The 23,131-nt window shown below is 43.8% G+C and overlaps 1 protein-coding gene across 1 annotated transcript in view; it reads right to left on the reverse strand.

Moving 5' to 3' along the window:
• The window catches only part of LOC120017391 (adhesion G protein-coupled receptor A1-like), a 65,423-nt gene extending 44,116 nt beyond the window's left edge, over positions 1 to 21,307 (reverse strand). Inside the window, exons 1-2 of the mRNA XM_038960141.1 lie at positions 21,298 to 21,307; positions 19,428 to 19,636 (exon numbers count right to left, since the gene is read on the reverse strand). Coding sequence (XP_038816069.1) covers positions 19,428 to 19,636; positions 21,298 to 21,307 — 219 coding nt within the window. The remainder of the gene's footprint in view (positions 1 to 19,427; positions 19,637 to 21,297) is intronic.
• Positions 21,308 to 23,131: the final 1,824 nt, after the last annotated feature.

The raw sequence follows: 23,131 nt of genomic DNA on the forward strand, positions 1-23,131 counted from the left end.
AATAGAGAGCGAGAGAGAGAATTTGTACGTGGAAGGAGGGGGAGAGAGCGTGAGAGGGCAAGGAAAAGAGAGGGAATGAGGCAAAAGGAGAGGGAGGGCTGATTGCCAAGTACAAGTACAATTCTCAGCTATAGTAATGACAATCTGAAATGACAGAACCTTTTTTTATCCGTCCAGAGTGGTTAAAAGTACAGCGAAGGGCAAGTTCCCGGGGTCAAAGTGTCTCATGGGACATATCAACATCACCAGATCATCATCATCACTGAGGCGATAATGGTAACTGAGACTACTGAAGCTCTGCCTCTTAGCCCCTGAGCCTTTACACCATATTCAACCATTTACCACTTGACTGACTGAACCAATCAAAACTACTCGTCAAATGCCCTCATATTGGATTCAAGGAGCCTCCTGCTAAGTAAAATCCATATATACCCAACTAAATCTTTATACCCTATCCATATATAGCCTGCTGAGAGTATCCCCATAACTCCAGGAGCAGTCCTAGTATCTGAGAAATGGCGCTGCAGGAGGGGATGTCACGCCCTGGCCGTAGAGAGGTTTTTATTCTCTATTTTGGTTAGGTCAGGGTGTGACTAGGGTGGGCATTCTAGTTTCCTTATTTCGATGTTGGTGTGGTTGATTCCCAATCAGGGGCAGCTGTCTATCGTTGTCCCTGATTGGGGATCATATATAAGTTGTCATTTTCCTTTTGGGATGTTGTTTTCTGTTTAGTGTCTGTTACCTGACAGAACTGTTCACTTTCGTTTTGTTATTTTGTTTGAGTGTTTTTTTGATAATAAAAATCATGAACACTGGTCCACTCCTTTCGACGAGAACCGTTACAGGGGACTTTAGCTCACGGGGCTGCCCAGGACTGGATTTACTGCTGTGGGGTGAGGTGACTGGAGGAACACTAACAGTCATCCGACTGGCTCGGGTCAAACGGTAGGAAGGGGCTCAGAGAAGAGGAGGGGAAAGGGGAGGGGAGGAAAGGGAAGGGGGGAGGAGGGTGATGAAGAGAAGAAAAAAGAGCATGGAGAGGTGGAAGAGAGGAGAGGAAAAAGGTGCAATGTATGGAGGGTTAGAAGTAAAGAAGAAGGGCAAGATGGAGGGGTTGGGGTCGGAGGGAGATGTCACTCACCAGACCGAGAAAAATTGTGAATCACACTGCAGGGTGCATGACTGCCTGCTTTGAACAAATAGTTCTCAGCGTTGCCAGTCCCAGTGGTAAAACTCCTGGGGAGATGCAGGGAGAGACAGACCTCTCATACAGTGGACAGGAGAACAAAGACTGCAGGGTGATTGATGCCAAATACTGGCGCATCAACTTGATCTCACAACCGAATGATCCCATTGGTTGAAAATCAACGTCCCAGGAAATGGAGAAAAAGACCTGCATATTCTCCCAATTGCAAAACATCCGTTTATCATTATCATCGCTGGTGTTGTCTCGACACTCTTAGAAAAACCTCAGATAGATAGTCGGCTGTTCCCATAGGATAACCTTTTGAAGAACCCTTTTTGGTTCCACGTAGAACCCTTTCTACAGAGTTCTACATGGAACCCAAAAGGGTTCTACCTCGACCAAAAAGGGTTCTACCTTGAACCAAAAAGGGTTCTCCTATGGAGAAAGCCGACAAACCCTTTTGAAACCCTTTTCTCTTTTTTTCTAAGAGTGTCGTTGCTTAACAGACACATAATGCAATATCCATAACCATCATAGTTTGCCTGTAGGGGGAACAAAAAAATACAGTATATCCCTAATTGTTCATATAGCAGTGATACTGAGTGATGTCTCCTTGCAATACCTTGTAGCACCAGGCTCTGAACAATTCCCATTCCTCACTTATTCTCCCCAACCCAGCCCTACTCCCAGCGTCAGATAAGAACAGCAGCCAGACAGTTTCCAATAGGATTCTTCCATCCAGACCACTCACAGCTATTATTATCATTATTACTATCATATTACATCAGTGAGTGTTGCCTGGCTGCCTGTGTGGACATTATTAGTGTGTTTAGCGGGGCCCCTGTCCCGGCCCTGACAGCACAATTCACTACAGACTGAGCCACAGTATTACCGTGCCCAGGCCGGCTAAGCCTATTCTGGATTAGCCGCCATGTTCCGTCTAAGCACGCTCCATTGTCCCTTTCCCCTCTGCAGCCAAACAGCCTCTTTATCCCGTGTCTGTGTTGTCGCTACACATTTAATCCACACGACACGCGCTCTCGCCCACCATCCCCGAAAATCAGATTACTAGTGTTAATTAAACCAGGCCCAATCCAATAATCCATAATCTCAAAAGATCCCAGTTACATTGAACATTTGAGAGATCATGGAGTCAGTGGGGTCTGGGAGGTGCTGTGCTAAGATGGTGTCTGTATACCAATATTTATTTTCATGAAGATTTAAGGATCGTGGTCAAACTGAAGCGCATGCGCTCAATATCTCTCCCTTGTTCTTTTCCCCCCTCACACATGCATACGACGAAAAAATGCGGAGACTTACAGGAACACACACACATTTAACGTCCCTTGGCGGACTGCCCGAAGGGCTCCCGGCTCCATCCAGCACCATGCTTTATCATCCCTGAGCAGCCGTTCTGGAACGGAACTGGAGAGTGTGCAAATCAAACCCATCTATAACCACCCAATAACACTCAGGGGAGCAGGCCAGTCAAACTCCCTCCCTGGACAAATCACTTTTTATTTGTCACGTGCTTCAGTGAAAGGTGAAAGGTGACTAGCAGGCGATGTTCCCGAAAACCATTACGCAACATGTATTTCTACAACGTTTCACTATGGGATGTGAGCCGAATGCTCTTATAACCTTGGAGACGGGAATAAGACAGATAGGATCGAGCTGTTGACAGAGACATGCACATGAAGCACACTGTTGTTTGTGTAATGACGTCAAGTTCAATCAAATAATAACACGTCATATTATGGACCATTATGAGAGGATGTATCTCGTTTGGAATACGGTGAAACGTCCCTCCAGACATCGTTATTTAAGGGTCCTGTGTATAATTTGGGCTTTATTCCTCTACTTACACATCAAAGGATACGGTTAACATCATGTCCCCAGAGTCTCTTCCTCTGCCTTAGATTAAAAGGAAGTAACATTTCCTGTGTATCTGAATTACGCTGAGTGTACAAAACATTACGAACAGCTCTGAGATATAGACTGACCAGGTGAATCCGGGTGAAAGCTATGATCCCTTATTGGTGTCACTTGTTAAATCCACTTCATTCAGCGTAGATGAAGGGGAGGAGACAGGTTAAAGAAGGATTTGTAAGCCTTGAGACAATTGAGACATGGATTGTGTGTGTGCCATTCAGAGGGTGATATTAAAATATTTAAGTGCCTTTGAATGTGGTATAGTAGAAGGTGCCAGGCGCACAGGTTTGAGTGTGTCAAGAACTGCAACGCTGCTTGGGGTTTTCACGCTCAATAGTTTCCCGTGTGTATCAAGAATGGTCCACCACCTTAAGGACATCCAGCCAACTTGACACAACTGTAGGAAGCATTGGAGTCAACATGGGCCAGCAAACCTGTGGAATGCCTTTTGACACCTTGTAAAGTCCATGCCCCGACGAATTGAGGCGGTTCTGAGGGCAAAAGGGGGCGCAACTCAATCCTAGGAAGGTATTAGGAATGTTTTGTACACTTAGTGTATACTGTATCACTCTAGTTACTGCAGTCTCTTTTCTTAATAGACTTGAAGCTATGAGCTTAAGTGACCTATACTAAGTGCTCTGTGGAGTGACCTTGGCCCCTGTGTGTGTGTGCGTGTGTGTGTGTGTGCGCGTCTGCGGCGGAGCCCACTCACTGTTCAGCATTACATAAAGTTACTCAACCATGATTACAAGGAAAGGATGTTGAAGGAATGACTGTAGGCTGAGAGTTCCTAAATGAACAAATGAAACAACCTGAAACACGTCTGAATGACGAAATAAGATGACCTCCACATTTCACTAACCAAGCTTGGCTCTCAACCTACATACATGTACATAGAACCCACATTATCTGTTGAATACCTTGTCAGACTATGATAACATCTATACTTGAAAAATGCAGTGCTTTTCTAAGAGGATAATCTATTGACATATTCACATGGTGGCCTACCCGGTGGAGAGCTGGCTGGTGGGCGCTGTCTGGGGCTGAGAGTGAGAGGAGGATGACTCATCCCCTCTTCACTACACAGCAGTCTCAATGGAGCTCTCTGTATGCTCTGTATGCTCTCTGCACACACACGCACACGCACACACACACACACACACACACACACACACACACACACACACACACACACACACACACGCACACACGCACGTTCCTTACGCCTTCTGAGACCACATGCTGCTCAACACTTAGAGAGAATATGGACAACATCAATCTCCTCCCTCACTGGTTGATACACTGTACACAAAACTGCAATTTTCTTCTAAAGTGCCCAACAAAGAATAACAATAACACTCCACAGGTTAAAGGGATACTGCAAGATTCTGGCAACTAATTCAATTTTTCTACTTTGTAAACTTGACAACATCATAATGACGTCAAAGTTGTTTTCGACAAATTGTTTGTCTACTTTAGCAATGTATTTCCAGGCCACTAGTGTAAATTTGACGATATAGTCATTAGCCGCCGTTTAGAAAAGACTTGGCATTTTACAATCAGTCAGACATCAATATGCTGCGGCATATTGTAGAATGTTGATAACAATGGCAACGACGCGACCGAGTGACCGAGGTACAACCAATGTTTACCACGCCCATACATCACTGCACATCTCTATGTTCTACACTGAAAAGGAAATGAAGAAAAGGTATTTCGAAAATCTGTCGCTATGATGTCATTGGGAGGAATGCTTTTTTAAAACTGATTTTCAAAAACTACAATGAGTTTCCAGCCAGGGAGGTGGCATTTTCACATTCGAAGACCGGTATGCTGCTGGAGATAATGAATATGATGTTAAAAAGTTAAAAGTGCTCAAATGTCCCTTTAACAATAACTCAGCTAGTGCAATCAGAAAGCTCACCAGAGAGACTTCCTCTTGTCTATTCCTGTTCAACATTTGTTTCTCGGTCTCCTGAACCAACAGAGGCCTCCCAATGGCATCCGAGTGCCGCCGGCCCATAAAAAAGCACTGTAATGTAATGTTAGAGCTCTGATGACTCTATTACGATCATCATAAAAACCACATTGTTTCCAAAACACTTCAGACTGAAATTTCCGAGTGCGGATGAAGGGCTTGTCAAAGACTAGACACTGCTGAATCCCCATCAGGGCCAGACCATAACTAGCCTACAATGATGTGTGGCAGCAATACACAACTTGATAGGTCTGGAAGAGAAAAGAGAGCAGGGAAAGACAAAAAAAGTGTTTCTGTGCTTATTGTATATGCCTACGTGCAGCATGTCCATGTGTATTTACAGTGTGCGTGTGTAGACTATGGGAGTGTACGTTCATGGCTGAGAAACTTCTGCCTCACACCTTCCGACCCCCTATGCTTTCCCATTTCCCACCCTCCCTCCCTTCCTCTGCAATCTTCTCTTCCATTTTTTGATTATGGATTGCATGACAACAAGGCCAATCCCATTTCACACCCTGACAGCTCTGCTACCTGCAGCCATTTAGGCCTAAGTGGCCGCTCCATCTCATCCTGCTCCCATTTACATGTTTGGGTCTCATTATGACATAAGGCAGGCAGGCAGGCAGGCCGCCACATAGTGTTTGGATGCGAAAAGAGGAATTTCACTGGCCAGATTAGTTTTCACCTTTGATACGGGAGCGTATCGCTCACCCAGTGGAATGGGACGCGGGGTGGGGGGGAGAATTGAGTGAACTTTGAAGTTAAACCGTGGAGGTGCAACGCCTCACCTGACCTCCGGAGAAATACTAATGTGAAACATGACTCACACACACGGGCGAGCACAGCCCCTACACACACATCCGTACTTCGCACACACAAACGGCCCCCTCTCTCAGCGAGACACAAGAACAAACACACACGCACGCACACCGAAGAAATGGTACGAGAGCTGTTAAAATCAAAGAAACATAATCTCTCAGCATTTTACTAAAATATTCCTGAAAAACATGTGATTATGATCCACTTTTTTTCCATGCACAGCCATGCTCTCTTCCTTCATGTAAACTATTACTGTCAGGTCAATGAACATAAAAATATATTGCCATAATTATGACCATATGGAAAGTAAGTCAACGCATATTAAGATAGTAAGTCTGTCTGGCTAATTTACTCATATCCCATCACTTGCTGTGTTTGACCCAAGATGAGCTACCCACGTCAACTCAAATAACTATGCCTTGCCTCGGCAACCCTTCTCATAAAAAATACTGTACATACATTTGAAGTCAGACGTTTTCAGACACCTTAGCCAAATACATTTAAACTCAGTTTTTCACAATTCCTGACATTTAATCCAAGTAAAAATTCCATGTTTTAGGTCAGTTAGGCTCACCACTTTATTTTTAGAATGTGAAATGTCAGAATAATAGTAGAGAGAGTGATTTATTTCAGCTTTTATTTATTTCATCACATTCCCAGTGGGTCAGAAGTTTACATACACTCAATTAGTATTTGGTAGCATTGCCTTTAAATTGTGTATGTAAACTTCCGACTTCAACTGTACATAAGGTGATGGGCCAGGATCATAGACTTTGATAGACATAACATCTCTGTATCTGTGCCATGATGACGTCTGTGAGAGCATGGGCAGCGTCATTGAGGCCATCTCCATCTTGAAAGTCAATTTTCTTCTTCAGAAGTAAAATGTATTGGCTGATCCCTCCTGATGACCCGGCTGTCACGACTTCAACTGAGTCATCAGGTGTCATGCCAACCCGGTCATCAGAAGGGATCAGTCAATCAATTTGGAAGTCCTACCCAGTTGACTAAATCAAAGCGGCGAAAGTCCTCAATGGCGCTGCCAATGCTAACACTGGGTTTTGGTCACTACAGGACTCCATACAAATCCATGGCCAGGGCATAGGTTTAGTTAGGTTTAAATTATAAATCAATCCTAATGTGACTTGGATTTAAAGGATAAGCACCTAGACTGGTGCAAGAAATATGGCGGAAGGAAACTCTCTTGCCAATGTTTACACCAATCCAATGCTTTTTTAACTTTAGTAGTAGATGTAAGAAGAATCAAATACCTTTGCCTTTATCTGACAGAAAAAAATGACGTCATGGCACATTTGACATGTTATGTTTATGTAATATTAAACATGTATCACCGACTAACCCCTTCAAATAGGGTTCATGAAAACAGCTGCAACAGCAAAAATATAAGCAATACAACACTGCTACACAAATCTATCAGTTCATAGCCAGCCAGCCTGTGTGTGTGTGTGTGTGTGTGTGTGTGTGTGTGTGTGTGTGTGTGTGTGTGTGTGTGTCTGTGTGTGTGTGTGTGTGTGTGTGTGTGTGTGTGTGTGTGTGTGTGTGTGTGTGTGTGTGTGTGTGTGTGTGTGTGTGTGTGTGTGTGTTTCTGTTCAACCCAACAAGATTTTCTGGTTTCTCTTCAATAAGACTCTGTGTTCCAGAGAGGTGGTCATTCAGTTTCTCATGCCTGATGACAGTTGACCACAGACAGAGAATATTCTCTCCACGAACACCTGGGATACATGGGCAGAAACCAGATCCAGTGCCACGGGGTGAAGCTTAGGATAAACAACCTTCCTTGCCTGCCAGAGCTGGAGAGGTGACTCTGTAAACATGCCCCTCTTTACCTCTTCCAAGTATTTCCACAGATCACACAGTGCACTTAATGCCCTGTCAGATTGACCCTCCAGCTGGACAGTGACCTCAGACACAATCTTCAATGCAAGGAAGCTATATTTCTGAAGCGCTGTGGACGAGATGCTTGCTGAATTCATCGTGCTGGCATCTTCCTGGTGTCCTGTTGCTCCGCTGCTGTACTCTCTGATTTGTTGAAGTAAAGCAAAAGACTCATCAGTGGCTCCATCTCTGTTTAGCAAAGTGCCAGAGACATATTTGGGTCCATCAGGCAAGCTGCTGCAGGGGTTGGATCAAAGTTGGCTGCCAGAGGATTCAGTATGCATGCGAAGCGCTCACACAGTGACTTCAGGAGGACCTGTGCCAACTGTTTTGCAACAGTAGTTGACTGCAAGTGCGCCTCAAGGTTGAGAAGGCATGGCACCACATCAGACAGCGACTGGCTTTCAGTTTGAATCTGGTCGGTGTGGGCCAACTTCACAAGTTGGTCAAGCTTGGCCCAGTCACGCACCGTGCTCGCCCTCAGATTTCTTTCCTGTTAGTTAGTGATAATGATGCACAAGCTAGGCTTATTTGAAACATCGGCATCTATTGCCAGCATTTACAAACCAGATTCAGAAGCTCAAAAAACCCATTCGGGAAAAAAACTTGAAAACCCCATTCGATTTTTGCTTGAAGTTTAGGGGGAAAATTACCATAATTTAGGATGGTTTTTATAAAAATGTTGTTAGGTTTGTAGTCAAAGATAGTTTTAGTTTTTAAAATGTTTTTCATTTCAGTTTACTTAATTGTTTTTCAAAATGCTGTTTTTATTTGGGTTTTCATTTACTCGAATAGTCTAGCTAACGATTATTTCTGCTGCTCTATCGATCGCTACATACTTTAGTCTGAATCTGTCATCTTTGAAGTCATTTCTGGTGACGATGGCCGTTGTACAAAACAAAATCATTAGCGATTGGACCAGAGTATCAAAGCCAATGGTGAATTTTCAAAACTTCACTTTATCCACGTTTGTTCTGGCTCTGGCCCAACCCATCGGTTTCTGGGACCAATCAGACGGTTTGAATGTGTTCACATTCTAGAAGGGTCGGGGAGGGAGTCAAATCCAGACTCATTGTGGAGAAGAAACAACCGTTTGGCTGGAGCAATGAGTCTGGGTAGCCCCACCCATCCCTCCCCACAGTACAATAGCCATGTCCTTTCAACCCCAGCCTTGATGTGATACTGTCTGTGGTGATATCCTCTGCTCGGGGCCTGGGAGCAGCTGCAACCAGCCCACCCCAGGAGGGGGGACATTCTGGGAAACAGTGTATTGGCTGATGAGACAGGCAGACCATTGAGGTATAAAAGAACTAGAGACTGTGTCCAAGATGTCTGACCTTTGTTTTCAATGTAATCCACTCACGTTCGCATTAGCCGATTCATGAACCATCTATAACCAGGTTGCATCTGGTTTACACGGCCCAACTTCACATGCGCACTAGCACTCAGTGCGCACAGTGAGCAGCGCGAGCAGCGACGATGTCATCACTTTATCCAAAAAGATGGCAGACATTGGATGAATATAAATTGTTAATATCTTTGGCTGTGAGTGACAGAAAAAAATCTGTCACAGAAACAATTATTTTAATAATTCAGTGCACGTTTTGCGCACGAAGGCGAAGACTGTCTTATTAGGAATTTTCTATTCTGACTTCTCTATGTGGCTGTCTATGGGCCGGGCGTCAGTTAAACTGCAGTACCGAAGCAAGACTGTAGGAGCAGTCAAAACTGTGCTTCTAGACCGGAACCCTGGCCCCTTGAGGCAGACCTGAAGCCAGCCAGCCAGTGCTGAGATGGATCACACTGTACATGGCCCTAATGGACGCAAAGTAAGCTCGAAATGTGTTTGTCTAGACCAGCCAGCATGTATAAATAATGTGCTGTCTGTTTCGGTTAAAGCAATACACAATAGCAAGAGCCATGCCCAAGCCCTCCTCCAATCGAAACTAGCCTACCTAGTTTCATTTGGATCCCGCGATGTGGTTAGCCTCATTTGCTGGGGCCGCTACTATCTGTCCCGGGATACTGCCAAACCCTAAAGTCTGAAGAGCTGCTGCTTGGCGCCTAGCGAGGTTTCCTTGACAGTTTGAACACAGCCCACGGCGTGGTTAGCCCTTATGGCTAGGACCGCGGATAGTCTCGGGCTTGTGGCTGTTTAAATCGCTGCTGTTTGTTGCTATTTGCATCGGTCCTGCAAGCTGTGCTGGCTGGAATTGCCAGTGTTAGCCTACCATGCTACCATGACAAAGACCAAAGCAGGTGGAAGTACCATTGAGGACAAGGTTATTTTAGGCAAACAAATTGTTTTACAAGCAATTGTTACAGCAACAATAACATAGTTTCAAGTTTTGCATCCAAATACTGGTGGAGTCAACTAAAAATATAATGGACGATTTGACCAGAAAAGTCCTGAACCTGAAGAATAGTTTGCAGTACTCCAAGGGTCAGCTCGATGAGTTTAAACAGGACAATCAAGGCGGAACGACATTGTTGTGGACGGAATTGCAGAATCACCACATGAGACCTGGACGGAGTCTGAGGACAAAGTGAGGGAAATAATCACTGAGAAACTGAAGACGGACCACAGGAAGACTGAGGTGGAGCGCGCCCACAGGACTGGAGAACCGGCCCAGGTGACAGGCCCAGGTTGATACTGGTCAAGTTCCTGAGGTTCAAGGACAAGGTAGTTGTTCTGAACAGAGCCAAGAACTTGAGAGGAGCGTACATCTTCCTCGAAGAGGACTATCCTGAAGCTGTGCACCAGAAAAGCAGAGAACTTATCCCAGCCATGAAAGCTGCCAGAGTGCGTGGAGACATTGCTTACATCCACTATGACAGGCTCATTGTCCACCCTCCCTCCCAAAGCCTGGAAGGGATGAGAGCCAAGCCTGTGGGTTCATAGCTTCAACCCCGCAGCACACGCACACACCAACTAGTTAATGGACTGCTGAATACTTTTATTTCTGTTAGTTTGTTTATTATTTTCCCTATTATGTCTATCTCTGATAAGCTACACAGGAAAGGACGAAAAGTAGCCCATATAAATATGTGTAGCCTTTAGAAATAAGCTTAATGAAATCAATAACTTGCAAACATCAGATAAGATTCATATATTAGCCATTTCTGAGACACTTCATTATTTTGAATATACAGCATTAGCAATACAAGGATATAACATCTACAGAAGAAACAGGAATTCCTATGGGGGAGGTGGTGCTGTATATAATCAGAGCCTTATTCCTGTAATGCTTAGAGAAGATCTCACGTCAAGTGTTATTGAAGTGTTGTCATTGCAGGTTCACCTGACTAATCTAAACGCCTATTATTTGGGGGTGTTGCTACAGGCCACCAAGTGATAACCGTCAGTATCTAAATAATGTTTGTGAAATGCTTGATAGTGTGTGTGGGGTGACCTGAACATTGACTGGTTAGCAACTAGCTGTCCTCTCAAGAGGAAGCTTCTAACTGTGACTAATGCCTCTACTATGACCCAGGCTATCCCTCAACCAACTGGAGTGCATACCAATAGTGTTAGATGTGACATCCACTTGTATTGATCATATCTTCACGAATGCTACAGAGCTTTGCTCCGAAGCAATATCAGTTCCCATTGGCTGTAGTGACCATAACATTGTGGCAATAACAAGGAAAGCCAAAGTGCCAAATGTTGGGCCTAAAGTCATTTATAAGAGATCATACAAAATGTTCTCTCGGGACTCTTTTGTTGATGAATAAAATGTATGTTGGTCTGATGTGTATGAGGAAGTAAATCCGGATGCAGCACTGGAAGTTTGTAAAATGATTTATGCCAATTGTTGACAAGCATGCACCTCTTAAGAAATGAACTGTGAGAACTGTTAGAGCCTTGGGCCATTACTCTTCTCTATATTTACAAATGATTTGCCACTCTACATGTCAGCACCCAAAGCCTGTGAGCTCATTGAAATTCTAAATAAGGAGCTACAGTCAGTGGTTAATAATAAACTGGTCTTAAACTGGTCTTCAATAAAGCAACAACTAAAAGGACTGTATTTGGTTCAAAACATTATCTAAGACATAAACCTTAACTGGAGTTGTGTATGAGAAAGTTGTGGAAGCTAAACTCCTAGGTATATCATGTAATGTTGCTTTTCTTTGTCATGGTCAAGTCATATTGACAAAGTTGTTGTGAAGATGGGGAGGGGTATGTCTGCTCTAAAAGATGTTCTGTGTTGTTGACCCAAAAATCAACGGTACTTGTTGTTCAGCCTCTGGCCTTGTCCCATTTTGATTACCGTCCGGTAATATGGTCAAGTGCAGCAAAGAAAGACCTAGCAAAGCTGCATCTGGTTGAAAACAGAGCAACACGCCTTGCCCTTAACTTCACATACAGAACTAACATCAACAACATGCCAGTCCTTCCTGGTTGAGGGTTGACGAGAGATTCACTGCATCAATTCTTGCTTTTGTGAGAAATATTATTGCGTTGAAATGTTCAAATTGTCTGTATAATCAACTTGCATATAGCTCTGACAGACATAGTTACCCAACCAGACATGCCACCGGGGGTCTCTTTACACTCCCCAAATCCAGAACGAATTCAAGGCAACGCACAGTATTATGTAGAGCTATGATCACATGGAACTCCCTTCCATCTCAAATGACTCAAGCAAACAGCAAAAATATGTTTAAAAAACAAATAGAACAACACCTCTCAACACAACGCCTCTCCCCTATCTGACCTACTTGTAACGTCCATGTTAGTGTTTTTGAAATGTATGTCAATTGTAAAATATTTGGTCTGTAATGCATTTTTCGTTATGTGTGGTACACCAGGAAGAGCTGTCGCCCTTGGCGATACAAAAAAATATCCTGTCCTCATTTCGACAGGGGCAGTTCTTGGGGTGGAAAAACAGTGAAGTGGCCATGGCTAGGAGGGCTGCTGGTGGGGAACAGTTGTTGGGAGAGAGTCCCTATTCCTCCTCTTAACATGGCTGGAATCTGCTAATATGGGATTATTTGATGTATTATTTATACTCTTCACTGCCACTGTAGATTATATTAATTGTGTCTGAAGGTTACAAGTAACTTTAATCAAAATGATAACTTACACATACACTGAGTGTACAAAACATTAAGAACACCTGGTCTTTCCATGACATAAACTGACCAGGTAAATCCAGGTGAAAGCTATGATCCCTTCAATCAGTGTAGATGAAGGGAAAGTGACATGTTAAAGAAGGATTTTTTTATTGAGACATGGATTGTGTCTGCCATTCAGAGGGTGAATTGGCAAGACAAAAGATTTAGGTGCCAAGTGCATCGGTTTATGTCAAGAACTGAAATGCTGCTGGGTTTATCATGCTCAACAGTTTCCCGTGTGTATCAAGAATGGTCCACCACCCAAAAGACATCCAGACAACTTGACACAACTGTGGGAAGCATTGGAGTCAACGTGGCCAGCATCCCTGTGGAATGCTTTTGACATTTTGTAGAGTCCATGGCCCAACGAATTGAGGCTGTTCTGAGGGCAAAAAGGGTTGGGGGTGCAACTCAATATTAGGAAGATGTTCTTCATGTGTGTGTGTGTGTGTGTGTGTGTGTGTGTGTGTGTGTGTGTGTGTGTGTGTGTGTGTGTGTGTGTGTGTGTGTGTGTGTGTGTGTGTGTGTGTGTGTGTGTGTGTGTGTGTGTGTGTGTGTGTGTGTGTGTGGTTCCATATGAGACATCTATACTAAATGGTTCCTCTTATTCAACCCTTTCCCATGTAAAAACATATGTCCTAGCCAACTGAAATGTAGCACTGTTAAAGTTATGCGTAACACATCACATCAGAATAAAAATGTAATTTCAACAACACCATTATCATTTATAAACAGCGTTCATCAGCATGGACAGTTTTACAATTGAAGTGTAACGCAATGGTGCTGTCCATAAAAGCCTGTCGCTGCTTAGCTGCCAATGAATCAGTCGCTTTCCAGAAACAACATTAAAACTGTGAGACCATTGAATAGCCTATTAACTTTCTTTGGATCGCTCCAACTATGATTGTGTACCCAGACATATTAATTTGAAACATCCTTCTTGCTAGGAGCAGAACTATTATAATCTTTCATATACTTAGCCGAGGACAGCAACAGTCATTTGAATAACAATAGGTTAAAGTAATGCCATTTGTAACCAAAAGAAGGGGAGGATCAAATACGAGGGAGGTTTTCCCATCCAATATGTTGTGTCAGTGAAAAATAAGCCCCAACACTGACTATTGGCTGACTACAGCAAAGCCCCAGCAAAACTGTTGACGTTCAAATGAATGGCATGCCGTGCAGTTGAAACTCATTGTTCATGGTGAAATCAATCTGCATCACATGCCAAATTATTGGCAAGTTGGAATCTGTTATGGAAGTGATGATTACTGACTCTGCTAGACCTCCCTAGACGTATAGTGACTATTAAAACTGGTCCCAGATCAGAAAAGTGACCTAATCAATTATCAGGATCCATATGGGGCCAGACATTTTTCCTGACTATTTGACCTGGCCAGGGAAAACTCTGTGCCCTAAATGTTCTTGATTGTGTCGCATGGTAAGGAAACACTCCTGGCCCTTGTGTATCACAGAGCAAGAAATGACACCCTTTCAACACACTTCAGTCATCAAAACTTCAATGGTACTGTCATACAACCGCAGATAACACAGATGGCCTGATTCTTCATTCACCCAACAGCTTCGTGTGAAAAAAAAATGACTGCCTATCATACCAACAGAATGGCATCTGAATATGTGGGAAAAGGAAAACAATTAACCTGTGTATTAATTCGATTTTCGTAATAGTCTAAACGTTATAATAGCGTTCAACTGAGTGAGCAACTGTGGCACTTTCAAATTAAAAGGATAATCTATCCCCAGGTGTCCTTAAGTAGCTCAAAAACTCTTTGGAAATCTCCTCTCAGACAATATGAAAGGGGAATTGATTCTATGTTCCCGCGCAGCAGACTGAATGAGCCTAGACTCTCAGTCAGAAACCAGAAGGCGTAGTGATTCCGATCGCCTACGCATACATGGAAATGTCCTCTCCATACGCACCCATCTTTAAAACAAGAGTGGCTGAGAGCTAGGGGTCAGAGGTAAGCACGGGTAAGTGGCTCACAAATCGTCGGCTCTGCCCTAACCCTCATCGTTATCACACAGTGGGGGGGGGGGGGGGGGGGGTTGTGTGCAGTGCATGTGTGTGCGTGTGCATGCATAATTCCACCACAATGATGCCAACCGATAAGAAGAATGAGACAAAGGGAGTACTTGTACACTGTCTCTCCTGCTTGCCATTAGTATACTCTCAATACAGATTACAATCCACTCGCAAAATATTTCCTTTATTTACAGTATGCATAGTTGATTAATTTCCATGTTTTAGTTATTAGATACACTTTGTGGTAAAAAGTGTATTCTAGGAATTAAAAGTGGACGGCTCACCTGCTTTGCTTCATTCCCACACAGAGCCCAGTTAGTATTAATTGCAATGCTGAACCAAGTCTATTTTCCCCTGTGTGTCCACTCAGCATTACACAGTCAGCCTGCCCTACAGACTATAGAAATAGATCTCTGAATAGACCCTCTTCCATTGGCTTATGACTTTTGAGCCTTTGTAATGATTGGATACTGACAAATCCAGCTTTTCCCTGCATTCTGCTCTCTGTAAAGGTCTGTCCTTGCATATTAAACAGGCTGGAGCACTGGAGCAATCACATGGAGAAAACATGCCTCCCAGACTTCACCTCATGTTTAGACCAATCTAAAAATGCCTGCATGTTTGACGGTGAAAAACATACACACAGGTTAAGAGGAAAAAAGACTGTCACTGATGAAGATGAACGATCAGTCTGCAATGCTGTAAATTAATGAATCAGCCTTGCCCGCCCTACAGACACAGGCCTAGTGGGCTACAGAACACACACAGAGAGGAGGGACTGGGCTAGGGAAGGGCTACAGCTGGAGCTGGCCATGGTGCTGAAACCTAGAGCACGCATGCAATTTCAATCCAAATAGAATGTTCATTTATTTTACTATATAATTTGGCATTCCCAAAGAAGGCTACAGCGAGCAGGGGTGTCTGGATCTGTCTGTCCATGGTTCTGAAACCTGGGCAGTCAAAATCAAATCAAATTGTATTTGTCACATGCGCCGAATACAACAGGTGTAGACCTTACAGTGAAATGCTTACTTACAAGCCCTTAATCAACAATGCAGTTTTTTTTTAAATACCAAAAAAAAAAGAGATAAGAAAAACAATTGATTAAAGAACAACAGTAAATAACAATAGCGGGGCTATATACAGGGGGTACCGGTACAGAGTCAATGTGCGGGGGCACCGGTGTGGAGGTAATTGAGGTAATATGTACATGTAGGTAGAGTTATTAAAGTGACTATGCATAAATAATAACAGAAAGAAGCAACGGCATTCCGGAGGGGGGGGGGGGGGAGCAAATAAATTGGGTTGCCATTTGATTAGATCTTCAGCAGTCTTATGGCTTGGGGGTAGAAGCTATTTAAGAGCCTCTTGGACCTACACTTGGCGCTCCGGTACCGCTTGCCGTGCGGTATCAGAAAGAACAGTCTATGACTAGGCCGGCTGGAGTCTTTGACAATTTTTAGGATCTTCCTCTGACACCGCCTGGTATAGAGGTTCTGGATGGCAGGAAGCTTGGCCCCAGTGATGTACTGGGCTGCACGCACTACCATCTCTTTCAGTTACTAAAAAAACAAACATCTCATAGAAGATATAGAATAGAACATTACGTAGAGGAGTAGACTCATATTTAGCAAGACAACGGCATAACTGGAACTGTCCAAGATGCCGAGACATGGGGCCCAGCATGCCACAACATGTATTTACAATTTCATTTAGGTCCAAAAACAAACATATCTTACATAGAACTGTGGGATTCATAAGGATGCTGGGGGGGGGGGGGGGGCTGTCCATGGTGCTGAAACCAGGAGAGCAGCATTCTACTGTATGTGTCTTCTATGTCTCAGGAGTACTCAAATACAAACATGAAGGTGTATTCAATAGCATGTGATTGAAACTGTCCCTGGTGCTATTTCTCCAATCTCTTTGATTTTCCAATTTATGACTCAACAGTCAACACAGCAAGGGAGCTCCCCGTCTCTTCTTTAATGAGCCCAATACCAACTTCTGTCGTATAATTGAATTTGGTATTCACAAACTATAATGAAACAGGTGCTATTAACAATGTACCTGCTGTCTATTCCAAGACCCAAAGTTTTCACATCTATATTAATATTCATATCTAGGGGCTAATCCTCTTCATATCCAGGGGCTAATCCGAAAGACAAGGACGACAAAGAGCACCTGCAATAAAATTCTCCTTCTCCCTTTCATTTAGCATTCTGGTCACAGGTCTACTCGAGACACTAGCATTTAATTTTCCTAAGCCAAGTCAAAAGCATCTCATTAAATTGCTTTTAAATAACAAACCATAACTGGATACCAATCCCCAGGGACAATTGTATTGGTCTGTCACGCTATTTGTAGACTAATCATCTCCACACAAGCCCCAAAGTGCTGAATGAGAACTGCCTACATTATTAGAGCTGGAGATTGCTAGTGTGCCTTTCAGACGAGATGATGGTTTTCTCACTTTGCTATCTCCCAGAGCTGTCTTTCATTGTTTGACCCACTGTCATTCTGTTAAAAGTTGTAGATGTATCCTCTAATGGTTTCTTGTGTTGTACCTAGCAGAGGTTTGACTGTGGCCCACTCATTTGAGGAAATTTGAGTACAGACGTGTCATGTTTGCTCTACTTCTTTGCAGTCCTGGCAGTGGTTCACCTCAGAGGTGAATACTGTATAATCCAATCACACTGTGCTGCAGAACTGTCCACGCTGAACATCTGCGATGATAACACCACAGCTACATACACTAGGAACATTTTGTGAAATAAATGCTTGCTCTTTCTGATATTAACAATGCATCTATTCAGCATTAGAATTAGACACCAGAATACAAGTTTGGGTAGAGTTTACAACTTGTTGAGGTCACTAGATTTGCATTAACACAGTTGTTGTCATTCTGCATCAAGGCAGCTGTGTCAGGTGTATTTGGGTGGTCCAAACCTGCATCAATGACCATAGTCCCTAACACCAGTTAACAAACAGGCAACGATATATTATATGGTGATATATCAAACACATTACCAGAACAGTTCCAGCTTGACACGAGGAGATCATGCAACAGGTTCAGAGCCAAACAGGAGCGAGAAAATCCTACTGCAACAGAGATAGCGCCGAAAAGAGAGTGATGTCACGAGTCTGTAAATATGGGTCCTTTTCTCGGGCACTGCAGAGACTACCGCGGGTGTGGTGATTGCATTAGTAAGGCGCGCAGGGTCTCTGGCACAAACACCCGAATAAAAAAACATAATATCCTCTCCTTAGAGAGACCAGACTGCAACAGCTACACCCACCCAACACGGCCAGCACTTCCATGTGACGGGCCCTGACGTTCAAATCATTAATCTGCTGTCAGGTCTATTCACTAAATTGTCTCGCGACCTCACTTTGCTCGTGCGCTGACAGCCACTACATACCCAATAAAGGCGTGCCGTCAAGTGCATGCAGTGAAAAGCATCTCCCCTAGCCCAGGTTGTATATTAAATTGATAGCCTACATTGCCACAGCCCCACGCAATGACCATCAGACATCTGCGCTCTCTACTTGACAACAGCTTGGTATTCCATGCACACCATCCCTTGCTCTCACTATGCCGCTTTTTCTCCCCTGTCTCACACAGCAACTCTTCAATTTCTGCTTTTCAAACCCGGTTTATTTCATAGGAAAAATAACGAAATTGAACAGCCTCATAAAAGGTGCAGGTTAAAGCAACTCTGGACAACACCGACATTCCACAAAACACCACTTTCGTGCACTATAAGGACTAACCTCCCAATCTAGCGAATCCCACTCTTCGGTAAACATCCGGAGAATTCCTGTCTGTCCAAACGCGGACTAGGCGCAGAGGCACTATGGAACGACTGAGCGATGCGATGACATTGCGCTGTCGGTGTTATCCTCATGAAATCTATTTTCATAGGAGACGTCGACAGGAGAAGGTATTCAGAAATACACACAGCGACAACACCATGACCAACTTGAGCGAGAAAGATTTAAAGATGGCTTGCTTTACAATCGAACATTTCGGTGGAAGAAGGTTGCAAATAATTAGTAGGCTACACCACTTGCGCTTGCAGGCGAATACTGACAAGGCGCTCGTTCTATTGAGCACGGTTTCGATTTGAGCTGCCGTACTCCGTTTAGCAGAGGTAGCAGACAAGAGAACCAACTTCGTGTTTCCAAAAAACGAGTAATACCATCCTCAGCCATGGTTCCATTGTGCATCTCCCCATTACATTTTCCTCCTTTCCTCTACAGGATTAGGCTACAACAAACAATAAAGCAACATTTGGAAAGGTCCCTTAACATCACGACGTGCTTGATAAAGCACGTGGCTCTACTGATTCGTGCAAAATCATGTGTTTGATTCCTTATAAGCAACAACCCGCGAGAGCCGGGGACGATGTGTCCTGTGAGACGGATTGTAATAAGGTCACTTCTGTACTCACCATTAGCACCGCAAAGTTATTGTGATGAGTGCAATGGATGGTGGTCGTGCTGCCCAGGGAGTCTGTTATGTGGCACCCCTCTGCCCGCCAGCCACCGTGCCCATCTAGCAGGTCAAAATCCCAATAGGCTGCGGTGGGGTCTACACCCAGCGCGAAGTGCCTGAGAGCGATGGTAACGGAGTGCACCGCGCTCCCGAGGGTACACCTATCTGCAAGAAAGCAAAACATTAAATTCGGGAAACCAAGTGGAAAGTCTTTAAGTGCAACATCCAAGACGCATGGGCACAAACGAACACACAAACACACACGCACGCAGTGATGTTACTGTTGCCAGACAAGCCATCAGTTATGATTCATTCTGCCTTCTTTCATTATGTTTATTCATCTTTCATTGATATGTTTATGTTAAAAGTTTAAAAGTTATTAAACATCTGGCACAGAAATCCTAAAGAGGGTGGTATTTACGGAAATAACATGCATATACAAATAAATCAAATGTGGTGCGAATTAGGCTATGCGTTACAAATACATGTAATATGGATGAAATCTCTACAAGCTGCGCACTCTTTTCCGTTTTGTATGCATGTGCGTGTTCCTGTGTTTGTCGACAGATCATAGTTGTAGACAGCGTTGACATCAGAGCCATGATGATAAAATGCATGCATTTCCTCTTACCTAATTTGGTGAAAGCAACTGGTGTCGAAACGCTCCTACGTTTTCCATCATCTGCAAGATTTGACGAATTCCCTGTGCAAGGAAAGAGTTTCCCATTTCGAAAGACAATAAACTGTAGCTTGCAAGTCGAGTTATCAACAGATTGCAACGCAGAGGGGTTAGGCGTACCAGCCAGCGGTAAATGGATTGAGGCGACTGCCACCGAGTTCTGCAGATGGAATAAAAAAGGACAACATTTAAATTAAATAAACCATTCGCTAGAGATGCGCTGAAAATTATCACTCCAGTATAGTAAGATTGACAATTTGCTTCCCTCTCCAAGATTGGAAGCGATCAAAGAGCACAAGTTACCATGGGAATGGGTTTCACTCAGTAGGCTATGTCTGAAGCGCTCTCGTGCGCCTATTTGGTCAGGCTCCCTGCCGCAGAGGTGGAAATTGTTCTTACGCCTCGATCACACCGACAGTGACTGCGTTTTGGTACACCAGAAGTACATTCATTTCCAATTGAACGCTGCGTTTTCCTTACAACATTACATTGCAGAGGCAGTTGCTGTGCTTTCTGTGTGGTGCATACGTTCGATTTATAGAACATATGCATCAAATTATATGCTTAGACAGCTTGACAGAAATAGTAGCAGAAGGTGAATTCTGATTTTTTTTGTTGCATACATATCCAGATGATGCTGCGTTCCATTTTTGCGCAATATCACTGTAGGTGTGATCAAGACTTTAACGTCTAGGCTCTGCAGCGTTGATTTAAAGAGACAACCGGACTCAATTGATGTTCCACTCACAGCCTTTAAACACCATGGAACCCCCTAACATTGCCCTTTGTGAGCTTTGGGAGGGATACACGTTTCTAAAAAGAGTAGCGGCAAGCATTACATTGTGCGTTGGGTCCGGATGGATTGAGTGCGCTTAGGAGGACCCTACCCAGAGTAAGCATTCCTAACATATCTGAGTTCAAGTCTAATCATATAAAAGGATCCCAAAGTGCTACAGTCATCAGCTTAGGGGCATATGAGAATGCAACCTACACATAATTAATGTGATCTGATTCATATTTAGCTGATAAATGTGTAATAGATATTATACATTATTACGACAACATAATTGCATCTTTCCACTCCAACACAGCAAGATATACCTACCTAGTGATGTGTTTCTATCCATCTATTTATTTGGACACCTACCATTTACCATTGCGGATATTCAGGGAGAATGATCAACAGAGAAACAGTGTTGGGTGAAACCATGATTCAACAACATAATAAAAAAAAGCATTCAAAACTTCTATAGGTGCATGAGGTCTGTTGTGGTTGTGGATGTGTGTGACGTCAAAGAAGCCTGACACCAGCTAGTACCAAGGGAAGGGGCAAGAGTTGGGTGAGGAATGAGAAGGACTGGAACTGTCCCTTGTGCTGAAACATGGCGAGAGATGAACATTTTCTTCCTTATTATCTATTCTCATCCCATCCCCTTGTTATAGTGGTCCTCTGTAGCTCAGTTGGTTTTGCAATGCCAGGATAGTGTGCTCAATTCCCGGGACCACCCATAAATAAAAAGTGTATGCAGGCATGACTGTAAATCACTTTGGATAAAAGTGGCTGCTAAATGGCATATATTATTGCTATTTCCCTCACATATATTATGGTTAATGGGTCGTTTCAGTCCTGTGTTCAGCCTTGTGTCCGCTTGGCCAGCTGAGCCGTGGAGCAAACTAAAAACAAATAACAATAATACATGTAGACAGTGCATTTGGAAAGTATTCAGACCCCTTGTCATGTTCCACATTTTGTTACGTTACAGCCTTATTCTCAAATGGATTAAATAAAAAATAAATCCTCATCAATCTACACACAATACACCATAATTATCATGTGAAACCAAGTTTTTTGATATTTTAGTAAATGTATACAAATGTAATTTTAAAAAAGTACCTTATTTACATAAGTATTCAGACCCTTTGCTATGAGACTAGAAATTGAGCTCAGGTGCATCCTGTTTCCATTGACCAACCTTGAGATGTTTCTGCAACTTGATTGGAGTGCACCTGTGGTAAATTCAATTAATTGGACATGATTTGGAAAGGCACATCCCTTTCTATATAAGGTCCCACAGTTGACAGTGCGTGTCAGAGCAAAAACCAAGACATGAGGTCGAAGGAATTGTCCTTAGAGCGCCGAGACAGGATTGTGTCGAAGCACAGATCTGGGGAAGGGTACCAAAACATTTCTGCAGCATTGAAGGTCCCCAAGAACACAGTGGCCTCCATCATTATTAAATGGAATAAGTTTGGAACCACCAAGACTCTTCCTAGAGCTGGCCGCCCGGGCCAAACTGAGCAATCAGGGGGAAGGGCCTTGGTCAGGGAGGTGACCAAGAACCCGATGGTCACTCTGACAGAGCTCCAGAGTTACTCTGCGGAGATGGGAGAACCTTCCAGAAGGACAACCATCTCGGCAGCACTCCACCAATCAGGCCTTTATGGTAGAGTGGCCAGATGGAAGCCAATCCTCAGTAAAAGGCACATGACAGCCTGTTTGGAGTTTGCCAAAAGGCACCTAAAAGACTCTCTGACCATGAGAAACAAGATCCTCTGGCCTGAATGCCAAGCGTCATGTCTGGAGGAAACCAGCACCGCTCATCACCTGGCCAACACCATCCCTACGGTGAAGCGTGGTGGTGGCAGCATCATGCTGTGGGGATGTTTTACAGCAGCAGGGACTGGGAGACTACTCAGGACTGAGGGAAAGATGAAGGGAGCAAAGTACAGAATAATCCTTGATGAAAGCCTGCTCCAGAGAGCTCAGGAGCTCAGACTGGGGCGAAGGTTCAGTTTCCAACAAGACAACGACCCTAAGCACATAGCCAAGACAACACAGGAGTGGCTTCGGGACAAGTCTCTGAATGTCCTTGACTTGAACCCGATCGAACATCTCTAGAGACCTTAAAATAGCTGTGCAGCAACGCTCCCCATCCAACATGACAGAGCTTGAGAGGATCTGCAGAGAAGAATGGGAGAAA

Source organism: Salvelinus namaycush, chromosome 22 (genome assembly GCF_016432855.1).
Source record: "Salvelinus namaycush isolate Seneca chromosome 22, SaNama_1.0, whole genome shotgun sequence".
NCBI classification, from domain to species: Eukaryota; Metazoa; Chordata; class Actinopteri; order Salmoniformes; family Salmonidae; genus Salvelinus; species Salvelinus namaycush.